General features: G+C 40.6%; 1 protein-coding gene across 2 annotated transcripts in view; it reads right to left on the bottom strand.

Moving 5' to 3' along the window:
* Positions 1-17,023, bottom strand: part of grid2 (glutamate receptor, ionotropic, delta 2) — a gene marked incomplete at both ends in the record, with an annotated part of 478,613 nt that overhangs the window by 137,728 nt on the left and 323,862 nt on the right. For both annotated transcript variants that reach the window (XM_080044597.1, XM_080044598.1), the window contains 2 exons: positions 12,330-12,449; positions 16,411-16,572. In XM_080044597.1, the coding sequence (XP_079900723.1) occupies positions 12,330-12,449; positions 16,411-16,572 (282 nt within the window). The remainder of the gene's footprint in view (positions 1-12,329; positions 12,450-16,410; positions 16,573-17,023) is intronic.

Below are 17,023 nucleotides of genomic sequence, written 5' to 3'. Positions count from 1 at the left end.
GGCCAATATTTACTGATTATTCATTGGAAGAGTGAAGAGGCTATAATTGGCCTCTGGAGGCAGAATTATACGTAAGAACGGAATTCATGTAGCTCCTCGTTGTTTCCTCTAACCCCTCTCTTAAGCGGCGATATCTGTATTTCATGTCAACACTTTAGAGAACGGTGAGTGGTTTGAATTCATCGTGGACATGCTTTTCCTGAAAGCGTTTATAATGATACGCTGGACTTGATCAACCACAAGGGGCAGACATACGGTAACGTAGGCGTTTTTCGGAGTCTGAACTGCAATACCTTTCTATAGGGAAATGCTTTTAGCGACCGTGGCTTGGGTGCCTTTTGGTGTGGTGAGAAGGCAGGGTTTTTATTGTGTGAATTGATGACTTACACCTCACTCTTATGGGAAGCTCATTCTAGACAGGGTGGATTATGTGTAGGGAAATGTAATGGAGTTTTAAGACAGTATGTTGAAACCAGGGCTGTGTGCGACTGTGATGGCTCCCATCAATTCACAAAGCCCCCTTCATCAGTTCCATCATCGCGGCAGCCTCCACTTCTGCTGATGCCGTGAGGATTACTTGTCAAAGTGCCAGCAATGCTTTAGCACGGAGAAAAAGTGAGGTGCTATGGGAAAAGGTATATAGGGTAATTTATGGAGAAGTAGTATAGGCTAATGTCAGGTAATGGTATTTACTCACCAAGACACCTTTGCCGGCCATAGGCTAAACATCTAAAAGGTGCCGCTGTTTTTCTTTGCTCCCTTGCCTGCTGCAGATCACTCAGACAACTAGCACTTTTAAAATCACAATCCAACCCATACTATGTCAAAATGTAACAGTGTCTGCAGTAATGTAGGAAATCATTCTTTAGTGTTGTTTTACTTCAACTTTTTCAGCACCTCTCCCATTATTTGACTTAATGTTTTAATTTAAGGTGGGCTATGCAAAGCCTGGGGTTTGGGTTGTCAACCTAAAGAACACAAAGGCTGTTGTTTAACCTCCATGGGTTATTTTCTTTATATACAGTATGTATCTGCGTGTCTACCTTGTCCATTGGTTTCATCCCCATGTCTTTCCTGTCTACCTCTTTGTGTGCCTGTAGATCTCCGTCTTTGCATTTTTCATCTGTAGTGGCTTTTAAATTATTTTCGTAGAATTGTACCAGATTGTGCTTTGTCCAGACACTTTGTCCTTGCTGTAGAGAAGCGAGACCTTATCCTTGACAAATACGTGTAGTATTCATCCATCTCTAGCTTCCTTTTTTACCCTGCCAGAGCAACATTAATAACATGTGTTCTGACCTGCTTCTCCGACACATTTGTCCCTGTAGTTCTTGTTCCGTAGTTCTTGAACAAGCTCGCCTCCTGCCTTCAGCTGGTGTCCCCTTCCCTGTCCTCTCTGCAGGCTCACTAAAGCCATGGTAGGTTTAACACGAGGACACAACCTTGGTGTCAGATGCCAAAGCTCTCTCGCGCTAAATTCTTTTCCAATGATCCCTCCTTTGTCTGCTGTCACCATCCTAGTAGCAGTGCTTACAACCAGGTCACAGGTAATTAGGCCCTGCCCCTTATCTCTCCTTCACATCCATGCTCCCGTCAATCCGCTCAACCATCCGTCAATCCATACGTCCATCCATCCATTCACATTCTTATCAAAGATTAACACAAGGACTGGCAACCCACAACGTTTCCCATTTTTCTTTTCCCTACTCCTTCTGTCCATCCATCACTCCTCCTCTCCACCCATCCATTCATTCATCTTCTCTCTGGCTTGACTTAGAAGTAAATATTAGCTGGAGGGTTCAAACACGGTTGCCTTTTTCCTTTTTTTTCTCCCTCCTCCCTCCTCCTTCCCTCCCACTATTTCAAACATATCTCAGACCAGCTACCCCCACCCCACACTGTGTTCTTTTTATCTCTCTGAACCTTTATCCTTCTTTCATCCACCCAGACAAGCCTGCCTAACATTTTCCCTCTACTATAACCCAAAGTGGTGTCATAAATAATAAGAGGAAAACTTTCATCAGTGACCATATACAGTGGTCCAATTTCACTCTTAACAAAAAAATATAAACAAATAAAGAAAGAAACAAAGAAACAAAGAAACAAACAAACAGTATTGGTGGTTTCTGTCATCAAGAATCAACAGTTTTGTCAGTACTCCTGTCCAGACATTCATGTCATACTTCACTGCAGCACAGAGACGGGGCAACTCAACAGAGTAAAGAAATCCGATTCAAATTGCTGGCTTCCTCTGTGCACTTCTCTATGTTTTTTCTTTTCAGGTACAAAACCTATAAAGAGAATTGTGGCAAAAGAAATAGGTAGGGGGCCGCATGAAAACACCTTTGTATGCTCACACAATAGCAATGTCATTCTTTCCTTTCTTTTGTTCTTGTTTTCAATATCTTCCCTGGAAGCTGATGCATTGACTCCTGAATTCTTGGACCAAAAACACACAGGCGAACCTTGTTGTATGCATCCACCTACAGAATGGCAGCACTTCCTTTAAAGTCAACATGCCTATGCTCTGTTCCCCTATGTCACTGCACAGGATCCATCTTGGTAGAGACATGAGACAGGATTGACAGGAGCAACGGGGGAATACAACTTCTCCTGGCTTGACTCAAAGAAACATGGAAGCAGACGAGTGGCTGCTGGGCTATAGTGTTTGGTGTTAGTTACCCATACTGTTTACACAAACACTGTTTTTCTTTAGCACCGCAAGGGATTTCCCAAGGGGGTTTGTGTGTGACAGCATGGAATAGTCCCTCCCACTTTGCTGATCTACATACTACTCTCCAACCCTTTCTCCCCTTCTTCCCATCTCTTCCTATATGCTTTTTGATAGCGGCCTTCTCTCTCACATATGCAGAGGAACACAACGACAGTTCAAATGTGCTGCCACACTTGCGCTGATCCCAAGGACACCAGAGGCAGTTTGTCAGCTTCAATTAGTGTCCAGTGTCCACAACTTTGTGGTCACTCTCTATACAACTTGCTGGTCAGTGCTATGTGCATTCAGCCGTGATTGACACAACCTTCTGGCTAAGACAAATCGTTGACATCAATCAAGGCACAGAAGAAGCCTGCAAAATACTCAAGTATTCATCAGTTCACGAGGGTAAAAGCTGTTATCACAAAGGATGAAAAAATATATCGCTCTTTAGCACTCCAGCCCAAGCCACACTTAAAGAGGAAGGACGGGATAAAAATAACTGAGCACTGAAGTCTAAAAAGAATACCTCAACAATATGGAAAATATGATTGTTTGCTGTCTGACTGGGGGCCAATCCGAATAATCTCCTAACCTATAAGCCTCCTTTCCTATACCTTAACCCCTAAACGTCATCGGGGTTAAGGAGAGATGAAAGGTGCTTCCTATCGAACATAGGAAAAGACAGCACTGTTTCAAATGAATTCGACTCCACTTTTCCTAACCGACGTCATTGCGCGACGGCGAGTATTGTTGACGTGAGTCACTAGCGTGAAACTACACTATAGCCTATTCTCCGAAAATTGACTACAACAAGCGCTCGTTTGATCCATGCGTTCTTTTCATATTGATTTTAATCAGGTTGTCGCCAACAGTGTGAGAATCACTCCCATATATCCCAATTCACATGTGGAATAAAAAGAGGCTACACTTATGTTGATGTTGAAATGAACTGCCCCCAGTAACTTTAAATGTGAAGTTGGTATTTTATTTTCTTATGGTGTAAATTATGTGCTACAAAAATAACTATTATGATGTTGGTCTTTCATGAGTTCTTTATTATCTTTAGCCTGTGGGGGGGGGGATTTTGTTTTAGCCGAGTTAAATCTTCCTCTCTTCTCCTCTCCTCTCTTCTGTTTTACCTCTCGTTCGTATTCATGTAGAGTCGGTAAACTCCGGCGGTGGCCTGTTGCTTTAAATCTTGACGCCGTAAAGGATTATGGGATACCACTATCTCCTTTCCTTTCGCATAGGTTGGTCCGGAGTAACCTATGCTAAAGGAGGGTTAAAGGATTAATCGAGGCTACTTTCCTATGCCTTTCCTAAGCATTTTGAGAATTCGAATCACCTATCCGCCGAGTACTTCCGGGTCATCTCGATAGGAAAGGAAATTTCCTATGCAAAAAAGACTATTCGGATTGGCCCTGGGACTGAAATGAGAAGATCGATATCAGCTCAATCTTTGTGAGTTCAGCAGCAAGATTGGTCCATGACAAACGGGAGGAAACAGCTTATCTTACTGAAAACAAAAACATATGTCTAAACAAATAGCTCCAAGCATTACCTGGGTTTTGTTTTAGAGCATGAAAAGCCAGTAACATCTGTATGAAAACACTAGACTATAATGACACGGTGCAAGCTTTCACTGTGCCAAGCTGTTGTTAGCCCTGATGGTTAAGCTGACTGCTTTTTGAAGAAAAATGTGTAGAAAGCTCACATAGTCCTTAGAGCACTGCACACAGAGAGATTGATAATGAAGACATATTTTCAACTAACTGCATACACATATGACACTTACTCACCTTAAGTTAAGGCCACCTTTGTGTTAAAGAAGAAAGGCGTTGGTCATTTCTACAGAATATTTTCTTTTAACTTGATAGATAACTAGTTTTAAATTACATTTTTTTTCTCCAGAATATGAATAAATATTTAGAAAATTTGAAATTATGAACTTAGTTGAAGTGCTCTCACACACAGAGGCCATTGTAAAAATGAGTGAAGAAGCGCCAAAAACACCAGAGCTACGAGTCACAGTGAATGTAGGAAAAGGATGCCACTAGAACCTGTGGAGTTTTCAACAAAGAGTCGTTCTTATTCATTCCATATTATAATACATTTTATCTATAAAGCGCTTTTCTCTGATGATAGGCTTCACTTAAGATAAAGTGCAAGCATATTCCAATATAAATGCAGTAAAAATGAAAAAAAAAATAAAACACTGAAATAATGCGCACACACACACACGCACACCTATCAGGTGAGATTACAGAGAAGGTAATAAGCGGAGGGAAATTAATCTGTGAAGCAGCACAAATCAATGGCGTCCTCTCTTCTCCTCACTACTTCCCTCCTGTATCTCTTGCCTTCCCCATCTTCCTTCCACTCATGCATCTTTAACTGCATCTCTCCCCCTCTTCCGCTCGCTGCTCCCTCAATGCTTTTCCACTATCTCCCACCTGCCTGGCAGTGAGGGAGACACGCTGAATAAAGATACATGCAAATCTGCCTAATAGGATGGAAAATTGGAGGGAAGTAGGGATCTTTCCCCCTCGGAGATATTTTTCACTGTCACTATCTTTCCGCCCATCACTCATCTTTTCAACGAGATTTGCTTTCTCTGTACCCCCTGATTTATTTATTTATCTATTTATTTATTTATTAAACTTCTTCTCTTCTAACTTACTATCTATTCCTGATTGTTTTTGTCTGACTCACATAATGCCCATCTCTCTTCCTGCCTTTTTTTGTGCGTGACTCATCGGTACCTCCTCTCTAACCTCTCTCTCTCTTTTCGAATCACCGTTTTGTATCTCACCCGGCAGGACTTTTTACATAATGGTAATAATTACTTCCAGTGGTGATGGCCCCTTGTCTAACCTCCCTAAAATAGCGCTGGCTAGCATGCCCTTTAAAGCTGCATCTTGACTGTTGTGTTCCATAGTCGGAGCATGCTGTGCATACAAAATCTCAATTTATTTAACACCTTATTATGCCCATTTTCTTGTTCGCAACCGCGTGGCATACTAGCCTGTTCCTACCAGACCATCGTACTTCATTTCATTTGTACAGAAGGTCTAGAATCGCTCAATTGACAAACGTAAACTCACTTGAAGGCGGGTGTCTGTTGAAGTTTAAAACTATTGGATCTGCCTAGTGCCACTCTGGATCTGCCAACCAATCGCATAACGTTTGGTCGTGACGTATGCCATGCCCGGGCTTCTGCAACTGAAACTGGCGCCCGTCATTGTTCCCAGCCACTCCCGCTGTTCGCTGATTGGTCATGTAAAAATATATCCTGAGAAAACCTGTGAATAAACCGCAGACCCAGACTGACTACTGAAGGGAAATGAAAATTGAGGGGAAGTAGTTGGGCGGGTGGTGCCAGGCTGGTGGTATATTTGATATTAGCTGGCCATTAAGTCTCATTTACTGCAGTTCAATTGCTTAACAGTTAGCATATTTCATTTAATTGTTTACAGACTTGCTACAAACTATGAGACAAATCCAGCTATATGTGTATACCTACTAAACTCACTGCTTCAAATGCACTAATACACACATTTGTGTCTAATTTTGGAGAGCCATCAGAATTGAATTTTGTAAGTATCCTATGAATAGAGTCCTTAGGATACTTACCTTAGGTGATCACCTAACTTTTTAGCTAGCAACACCACAAGGTTGAAGTTTGTAGTTTTGAACGAATTGTCTTGACAGAATGAAGCCATGGAATTCGGAAGGGACAATCATGTTCTATTCAGGAGGATATTTTATTCATCTAAAGCCGTCATCAGGTCAAAAAATGTATTGTCCTAACTTTTAAGGTTTATCAACATTTCTTTGAAATAAATAAAACTCACATAAAACATGAACAAAACTATCTGTTTAGTGCTAGTCTGCGAAACGTAGGTGGAGAACATGGTAAGCATTATGTCTGCCTCACATGACTACATGTTAACACTATCATTGTGAGCATGGGAGCATGTTGTCGTAACCATTTAGTTCAAAGCACAGACTTTCGGAAGGCGCTGGCAAGGCTGTAGAATTTAGTCTTGTTAAGGTCAACATAAGTCAGGGCTCCCCAGCTAGTAAAAGCCCTTGAAGATATTTCATACATGTTTGATTTCAACAGCTGATATCTGGATGGAGTACCCCTTTACTGTGAGCTGATGAAAGTAAGTAAACCGAAACATGAACAGAGACCATAACAGGATATTAGTCTGTAGGCCAATAACAAGTGTTCTGTAGGGAAGGAACAAAACACAGCAGGAAGTCGCTCTCCACATATCAGAGGTTGTGACCTAGTGTTGTCTCCAATAAGCCCAAAAAAAGAAGAAAAAAATAAATAAACATAAACACAAGCAATGGCATTCACTATCTGAGTCTTTTGTTTGTTCAGACATGGACATTGTCCCAATAGACACAATATATTAAACAAAAAACATCCTTAAAAAATAAAACTTGTATCCTTCTGTGAGAATACCATTACATATAACATTTTTATTTTATTTGTATAAAGCAGCTGTGTGCTGTTAATTCAAAAGAGCCGGAACAAGTTCACAAGAAACTACAGAGGAGTTTGACTATCTAGTCTCTTGTTACATTTTATGAAAAAGGCTGTGTGTGTCACTATGGCTTAGCCTCATGAAAGAAACTCTGTCAAACAATTATTTTGGAGCTCAGTTAAAACGGGTAATGTTTGATCCTCGCTTAGTGTTTCTCTGCATTTCAAAGTGACGGTCAATACATTCATTGTCAAGCAAAAGCCAAGAGGGTTAGCTACGCATTTTTTTCAAAACCTGCCAGAAGATTTATGCAAATGTGCGTGTACCCGAGTGAACTGCAGCTACTGGGTGTGTTTGAGTGGGTCGGCACATTAAGCCATCACATAAAAAGAGAACGCCTCTCAATCGTTCAAAACATTTAATTGAAGAAATGTTTCGCGCATGATGACAGGTCACTTAAGGGGTCGTTCAAGGTCCCATGTCTTTCCTGGGGTTGCTAGGTGTAATTTAATACATGTGTCGAATGGGACTGGAAATAATAATTGAAGGTGACCTCAATTTAAGAGCACTGCAGTCTGCAAGGCCATTGATTCTCTCAAAGAGTGGGAATATTTTACCCTTCTCTCCCATATCTTTTTTTAAAAAGATTGAGAATATGTGGAGATGTGAGAGAGGAGAGAAGAGGGCATGTGTGTGTGAGAGTAAAAGAGTGTAATGATTGTGACTCTCTCGTGACGTGTGCTGCCGCTCCTATCTCTCGTACAGGAACTTCAAGGATTAGGTCATCCATCTCCTTTCTAGCCGTCTCTCTGCCGGTTTCATTTTACCTTTCTCTTCTTTACATCCACCCCTTTGCTTTAATCTAGCTGTGTAGCGCTCTTTCTCCATTCACCCCAACCTCCCCCTTCCCCTCCCCCTCCCAATCTCCATTCTCCTTTCTTTTTTTGTTATCCCCGCTTAGCCACAAACCCTTTTTTTATTGTGCTGGTTCTAAAGTATAAATCTGATGCCATTTTTCCCCTCCGAAGTCATTTAAGATGTCGCAGATAGCTAACGAAGCAATTACACATGGCAGACTTGTCGCCTCTATATGAGAGAGCAGTGGAGCCTGGCGTGCCCGGCATAGATGTATAGTCAAAAAGATATAGGAACCTCCATGTATAGCCACTAAGGGTAATGGAGCAGAAAGCCAATTCTACCACACAGTGTAGCGATAATAATTATGACAATCTGAGGTGGGTGCCATTATCATTATACCCAGACAGCTGTATGCATATGTGTGACATATGATGGGGGCTAAATGCCATACATGACAAGGGATTGAGGATTGAAAGGTGAACGCTGATCGGGGGACAGCCAGGTGGAAGATTCATGAAATGGCAGACAGGAAGGAGGGAGGGAGAAGAAAATAACAGGGGAAGAGAGTTGGAAAGATAAAGGGATAGGTGCTCAGAATAATGACTTAATTAAAAGGTGATACAATGAACTTTTCAATATTTCTGAAACAGTCTAATATTTCCTATGATTATCATACATTACACGTAGCAACAAACGTGACTATCAGTGCAAATAATGCTATTTTGATCTAGTTTTTCTTAATGCCTGGGTACGCTCACCCAGGCACTGAAGCTGGCGTAGTAAAAACACTACCGCTTTTGTCCAAAGGGGGTGCAAGAACAAAAACTAAAAGTTCCTCGGATCACCTTTAAGGTAAGATAGGCACACAAACAAACTGGACTATGTGCCTGACATTTGTGAGACTCTCAGCGGGGATAAGAACAAAGACTGAAAACAGAGAGACAGCTAAAACTTTGATTAGGGGAGCATGCTCACAATGTTACATACACATTAACATGAGGCCTATCCTAGTGGTAGCAATACATACAGTACTTATGGGCTATTTATGGCCTGTTGTCAATGATTCATTAATCTATAACGCAGACACTGACGGGTGCCTCTATATAAAATACATGGGGATGCAGCCATTATCCAGACACATGAGTGTCCTGAAAGCCGGGGTACAAGAGAAACACATTTGACCTCATATGGTATGAAAGTTAATGAAGATGTGTGGGAATGTGGTGGAGAGATAGAATATAAAGAGAGAGAAGAGAGACAGAGAGAGAGACAGAGAGAGAGAGAGAGAGAGAGAGGGAGAGGGATGATCTATAATGTATTAAGAAAAATAACCTATAGGTCAATTTCATTTGGTTCAAGAGATAGACATATTTCTTCTGAGGGAGGTCACTGTCAGGTGAAACATCACTCCCCTCAACTGATATTACAAAATTAGCAACGAGTGAAGGCTGAATAATAGAACAAAGGGTGCTCCAAGGAAGCTTTGCAAACTGTAAGGATCAGATATTTAGCTGATATTTGGACAAGCCTTCCATCATGTGATCATGGGGAATGCCAAATAAATGCCAAAAATGCCACAAAAGTTAAGGGATATTTCAAAGATACTTTCTGGAAGTAAATATATGAAAAAGGGTTAGCAGTAGCTGCTGAAACAATTACAGAACTTTAACCAACTGCTCCCCAATCTATCAGTAACTTTGACCGCAAGCTGTGGAAAATGAAAGAAAAACTCTTGCAAATAGATAACTGGTGTCACTCCATTATTAACATATCTTAAAATGTCAAACTGAATTGCAAAATGTATTTGGCTATTCTTGACAGCTTCCCTGAGCTGCTATTTAAAAACACCCACTGATGAAATGCATTCACCACCATAGTTATTGCTGCTGCTGATGTTTCAATGTTGCATGGGACTGAAGCGGAATATTGACTCATCGTACACCAGATACACCAGGCCTTAACAATTTCTAACATACATGTTTTTTTAATTGCCTCAGTGTACCGTGGTTCCAACTTGGATTTCTGCTTTTTTCCATTCTGATTGAGATGAAGAAACTACTCAAAGAATATTTCTAACTAAGGCTGACTACATATGGCTCCTCAACTCACTCCTCAAAAAACGATTTTTTTTTTCTTTTTTTTCATCTTGTGAAACTATTAGGAAGTTATTATGTTCCTCCGTTACTCCTATGGAAGCCCCGGAGCCATATTGGAGACTCCTCTTCTGGATGCATTATAACAAAAAGCCATATTAACCGCACAGTGGTGATTTATACTGTGAAATAACTCGGAATTAACAATTGTCTCTGAAGCCATCATTTAATAAAGGTAAATGTTAACCCTGGGTCAGAGAGAGACAGGGCAAATTGCCATAGTCATGTATTTGCAATGAGGTCTTTATTCACCTCGCTGTAGAAAATATAGAAGAAATTATTTTAGTCTTTGTCCATCTCGACACAAAATATAAAGTCAACTTTCCTGTAATATCCTCATAGCAAAACAATAATATAGCCTGCTATGACACGGCACGCTGAATAGAAATGCCTTAACGCTTGCGTTAGCCGTTACGTCGCTATGATGACCAGCTACACTGAGTCAGTACTATAATAGGTACTATCTTGTAATGGAAAACGACCTCCAGAAAAGTAGCTGATACCAGAGGTGTATAGGGTAGCATAGAGTAAAGTAGAGTCTGTGCCATATAATAGAAAAACTATGTGATGAGAGAAATACATATATTGTGATGAGAAATGTGAGAGGGGGGGGGGCAGTCTGAAGACTCTAGCCTTATGATCTAATTTTTTTCATAACATAATAAAAAAGCTCCATATGGTAAATTGGTCAAGGTGTGGTTACCTTTAATAACCTTTTTTCTTTCAACCGGACATATATCTGCCATGTTTTTTTTGCAGGTTACAATCTTCTGTATGCACACTATGTTATAGGGCTACCCCTCATTTGGGAATGCACGATTCAGCTACAATGTAAATTTAATATGCCAATATTCTGGGAGGAATATATCTTTAGTCATTTGATCTTTGGGTGAATTTAATTGAATCGCAATGACAGACCAACAAATGTTCCAAGCATTAAGGGGGACTGTGGCAGGAATAATGTATAACAAGTGAGATAATTCCCTCATAAGTAATACAGCTCTCATTAGGGCATTTGTGTCTAAATGTAATTATGCTGTGCTTTAAAGATTAACTGTGTCTTTGATGGCTTGCTGCGTTATTGTCTGTGTGTCTCACCACAAAATCCATAATCAGAGCTCTGTACAGTATATCAACTGTTATCTGTAAATAGATCACTTTGGTATGGAGGACAGACACTGTGTGTGTGTGTGTGTGTGTGTGTGTGTGTGTGTGTGTGTGTGTGTGTGTGTGTGTGTGTGTGTGTGTGTGTGTGTGTGTGTGTGTGTGTGTGTGTCTGTGTGTGTGTGTGTGTGTGTGTGTGTGTCTGTGTGTGTGTGTGTCTGTGTGCGTGTGTGATATTTCTCTGAAGGATCAATGGGTCATCCATCGCAAGTCTAGTATTCTAAGTAATCCAACATCTACTATTCTTACACCTATATGTGTAATCGGTTAATTGAATCAGTGACATTTCAGTGATATCATTTAAGTCTTTTTTTTAAATCCCAGGGCATCAGAACATTTAAAAGATAATTGTCCTTGTCCATAGTGTATACCAATACATTACATCAAATGATAACATAAATAGTGAAACTAGAATTTGCATATAACTTATAAGATTTTACTTTACGGCATCAGCTGCTTTGACTCAAAGTAAATATAATTCTAAAGTGCAGACATGTATGCACCCATGCCTCCACACATACAATCAAGAAATATGAGGTGAACAGCTCAAAGTACATATAATTCTAAAGTGCAGACATGTATGCACCCATGCCTTCACACATACAATCAAGAAACATGAGGTGAACAGCTCAAAATGTAAAGCTACTTGAACTGCTTCTTGGCATTTGTTCTGCATCAATTGTAGAGGGTTTGAAAAAAGATATCCAGGAGTGAATACAGAAAGGTGGCAGAGCTGCACTCTACTACACAAGTGTAACAGCAACAAGGAAATACATGCCTTTATAAATATGAGATGAGAAAGAATGTCGAGGGCAGGTGCAGTGAATTTCCCAGGTAAATCCAGGAATTATGTAAATCCACTCCACGCATTAGAGCAGAAATGATTCCTCCTTCAGCCACAGCAGTACACGACACATGGGTTCTGTTTTGACTACTTACCCTGCTGACTCCTCGACCCCGGTCCTCTCCATACATTGTTCCCAGGATTTCAAAGAAGATGTTGGGATTACTGCCGTTGTTAGTGAACTCCAGGAAACTGGTGAGGCCACTCACTCCGAACTGCAAGGACAAGACACAATGTATTTAGGCTATGGTCTTTTGATTCATTTTACGATCATGGTCATGAGAGTGTTTTGATGTAATAATGAATTAATCATCTTTGCTAAAGACACATTATGATAAGTGTTCCCAGTAAAACTGAAACGTGAATCATCTGTCCGTCTCTTATGAAATTATGATATCTCATTGGCAAGGTCAGGTACCAAATAGGACAAAGTTTTTGTTTTTGTAGTACCAGACTATTGACACACACACACACACACACACACACAGTGTCTGTACTTCATACCAGAGTGATCTCTTTACAGATAACAGTTGATATATTGGCAAACATGCAAACAAATAGGCATACACACACAGAGACACACACACACACACACACACACACACACACACACACACACACACACACACACACACACACACACACACACACACACACACACACACACACACACACACACACACACACACACACACACACACACACACACACACACACACACACACACACACACACACACACACACACACACACACACACACACACACACACACAGTTTCAGTCCTCGACCTTTCACATCTGGTAGTGTGACCTGTCAGTCTGCTTCAGGGAAGGCGAGGTGTTATACTCCTTAACATGATGCATACCCTATAGGCCTATGTGTATTTGTATGTGTGGTGTGTACAGTATGTGTGTTTGTGCATGCACTTCCACCTGTTTGTATGAAACACATTTTTCTGAGCTACATTCTTAATAATTGAATTCTTTGTTCCCCCCGGGATTGGCAAAAACACACACACACACACACACACACACACACACACACACACACACACACACACGGATAGCACTACAACCAATCAGAGCAATGAACAAGGTGACATATTAAGCCTCGTTCGTTTAGCGAACAGCAGGATTAACTGTTAAATTAAACTTCTGCCGTGGTCGGTAGGCACAACAGAGCATTTCTCTTACTTGCTAATGAAAGGTTTGCGTGCCGTCTTCGAAATCGTAATGGGTCGAGGCCAAAGCCGTCTCAAACTCAAACAACATATCCGCAGCCATCTTAGACTATCACGTCTTCGACGCGCTTCGACGGCACATGCACAGCACTGTCGTCATCTGGTTACGTCCGACCCTGAGCACACCTGAGCACCTTACATAGGGCTTTGGCCCGCCCATATCAGAAAGAACGATTTGATTGGTAGCTCAGGATGTCTTGGCATTTTTAATGAGCTTCAATGGAGAGTGTCCAGACCAACAGGCGCAGCAAATTTAACTTGCCAGCGCGTAGCGGCAGGTCTGGATTTCCAGGCTACCAATGAGACTGAGTTATAAAAAAAATATATAAATAAATAAGGAAGAAGCGCTGATGGGTAATTTTCTATGTTCGGAAGCTTCTTTGTTTTAAAGGAAGAAAATGAACGATTCTGTGTTTTCTAATAACAGCAATAATGTATCCGGAAGATATACGTTTGAACTCTTAAGTTTATATATATATATATATATATATATATATATATATATATATATAGCCTACTGTATATAGTATATATTAGGGCCGTCAAAATTAAAGTGTTAACGCAGGGTGATTAATTGATGCGTTAATTTTTTTAACACAATTAACGCTTGTGCAGAATGATCCGCCCGCTACATCCCATCCGCTCTGCACTACAATCACTCTAACGGTGTGGCTGACCCTTGATCAGTAGATGCGTGCGGCTCAACATAGCAGCACGCACGCCCATGCCATGTTATGAACTGCTAATGGCTACGTCTGTGTCACGGGCCGCAGTTGATGTCGGGAGCAACAGGAGGACAAACATTGTCTGCTCTGTCTAGAGCCCACCAGGACACAAACGTCTGCAGTTTTCATAGGTGTGTGTGATTTTCCATCAACATAACGTCGGCTTTCTGGCACAAATGAACAGTAGGCTACCCTATAAACTGGCGGCGTGTACAAACACACACACCGCGTGCTGCAATCAAGTTGTATTAAAAAATGCACAACCTATGGATTCACCAAATAAATGCCATTATATAGCCTGTATTTGATTAAAGACATAGAAAAGAGACAGACACATTGAATTATGATGTGGCAGGCATACATTTTAGTTTGATTATATTTGTTTTCAGTATTAAAACCATCATTTGGATTTTCAATTAATAAAAATACTAATTTTAAATGTACATATTCACCTCCTGTTTATTTTTCCGTTCATACAACAATATACAGAGACAATTCTGATTTTTCGGGCATATTTCTAATATTAGAATTAATCGTGATCAATCGTGATTAATCCACACCCTGTGATAAATCTGATTAAACATGTTAATTGTTTGACAGCCCTAATATATATATTTCACAATTCAAATCAAAGTTACAGCAGTTTCAGGTGGCACATGTTTTTCCCCACTCAAATTGAATTTGTCAATGGACGCCACACAAAAACATCAGCAAGAGCTCAAAATTATTATTCATCATTACCATAATGGCCCACAAAGCACTGATTAAAACACACAGGCATGCACAGTGAGTAAAGCACACTGTTGATAGACTGCAAACTGGAACTGATGCCAATCTCTTGAGTTCAACTCTAGTACTGCTTAGGGCTCTTTAATGCAGCTCTGTTGAGACAGCCATCAGGGTTGGTTTAACAGCAAAGGGCTGGCTGATGAAAGTGTTGCCAAAATCCAGCCTGATCTCAAGGTGAAATGCAGAGATAGATATGAAAGCCAGTTCGCCACATTCATTATTGTCAGACACTAATCCTAAATTAGCATTTCACTTGGCTTCATCATTCAGTCAAACTGCCATCCCTGGAGTAGTTTCTTTATTGATATCAAAATAGATGGCATTGATCCAATTGGATTTAACAGCTACGAAAGGGTTGCCAGACCCGATCCCAAACTGAAGGTGAAATGCAGAGATTCATAAAAACCACAGCTGCAGGATGAAATTCCTCTATCTCTCAAGAGTCAACTGTTAAAAGGACTCAGCTAAACTTGCTGATTGATGGATAGCTTTTTTTCTTCTTCAAGGTATGCAATCCTATGAATTCATTGACGTCGGCTGGCTGAGCCTTCACAGGAACTTGGAAACTTTGAGTGAAGGTAATGAACAAAAAATGGATTTCCATATGATAGCAATGATACAAAAAACGGTAGACTCGTTTAGAGCCTTTACCTAATATGTCATTCTTCGTCCATGTAGGATGTTTTAGTTGTACCGAGATGACTTTGTATAAATTCATTTAGAAGTGACTGCATCTTGCTGACTCAACTAGAGCTACAGCTAAGGAACGAAATTCCATGTAATGAGCACAATGTGTCAAAATGAAAATACACGCTCCCTCAGTGTGAGAGTTGAAAGACACGTAAGACACATGGAAAAACAGGAGGACATCTGAAATGACTTGCAGGTCAATAACCTTTTCAAGTTATTTTCAGTGTTTTAACATTGTGTCACTGAACTGCATGTGACCTGTCATATTCAGTATACCATAAGTACTTCTAATTAAATTAAATTGAATGAGAGTGAAATATGTTAAGCGCGTTGGACTATATTTATATACTGATACATAGAAAGGTATTTGCTAATTGGGATGTGTCGCCACATGTCCTAATGAACACATACTGTACATATCTTGATTTTTTTTTTCATGTTATATATTTTAAAAAGGAAGACAGCAAAGTTGTCCAGAACCCAGGAAGCCTGCTTCTTGGAACAGGCACTGGCTTACCTCTGTGCCTGGATGTGTGTGTGCTCAGATGTAATCTATGTGTGTGTGTGTGCCATGTATACCTGCATACTTACTGTAGCTAAATACCTTCCTGTGAGACTTGAGGGTGTGTGTGTGTGTGTGTGTGTGTGTGTGTGTGTGTGTGTGTGTGTGTGTGTGTGTGTGTGTGTGTGTGTGTGTGTGTGTGTGTGTGTGTTCTTCTGCATATTCCGACCTTTTTGACAGTATCCAGCATGCTCTTGCCTCCCTGCCACGGTTTGGAGGTCTTCCTGATGCAGCTCAGACTGGCCATGCTGTGCCACTTCCTATCCTCCAACTTCCTGTGGAAGGTATTGGCCAGCAGCAACACAGAATCGTAAATGTAACGGTTGGTGATCTATAGAGAAGGGAATTACAGAAGAAAAAGACAGAAAGGGATACAGAAATGAAGAAAATCAGACAATGACAGAAAAAAGGGCAGACATTTTATTTTATTTTTTTACTGAAGATGCTCTTTGAAGTTTCGAAGTCTAGGTTTTGTTTTTCCTTTGGTTATGCAGCTGGAAAACACATTGGCTAATACAGGCCTGCCGATTCGAGTGAAAAGTGGGAGAAACAAGGCTAAACCCTTTCATGCTGAAATGCTATCAAAAGTATATGCTTCAACGGGATTCATATCCATCAGCACTTTGATGAGAAAGAAGAGAAAAAATGCCTCATATTACTTTGCTCTTTCCCTTTCCTGCAACTGTAGTGCATTGCATGTAGAATTTCACCAAAACAAATGTTGGCTGTTCTTTCACATGTGCCCTCATACCTACCAACACCCACTGACGCAGAAGAAAAGC

Source organism: Ammodytes marinus (assembly GCF_949987685.1).
Source record: "Ammodytes marinus genome assembly, chromosome: 2".
Taxonomy (NCBI): Eukaryota; Metazoa; Chordata; class Actinopteri; order Uranoscopiformes; family Ammodytidae; genus Ammodytes; species Ammodytes marinus.
The sequence above is the reverse complement of the archived record's forward strand: the minus strand, read 5'-3'. Positions and strand labels throughout refer to the sequence as shown.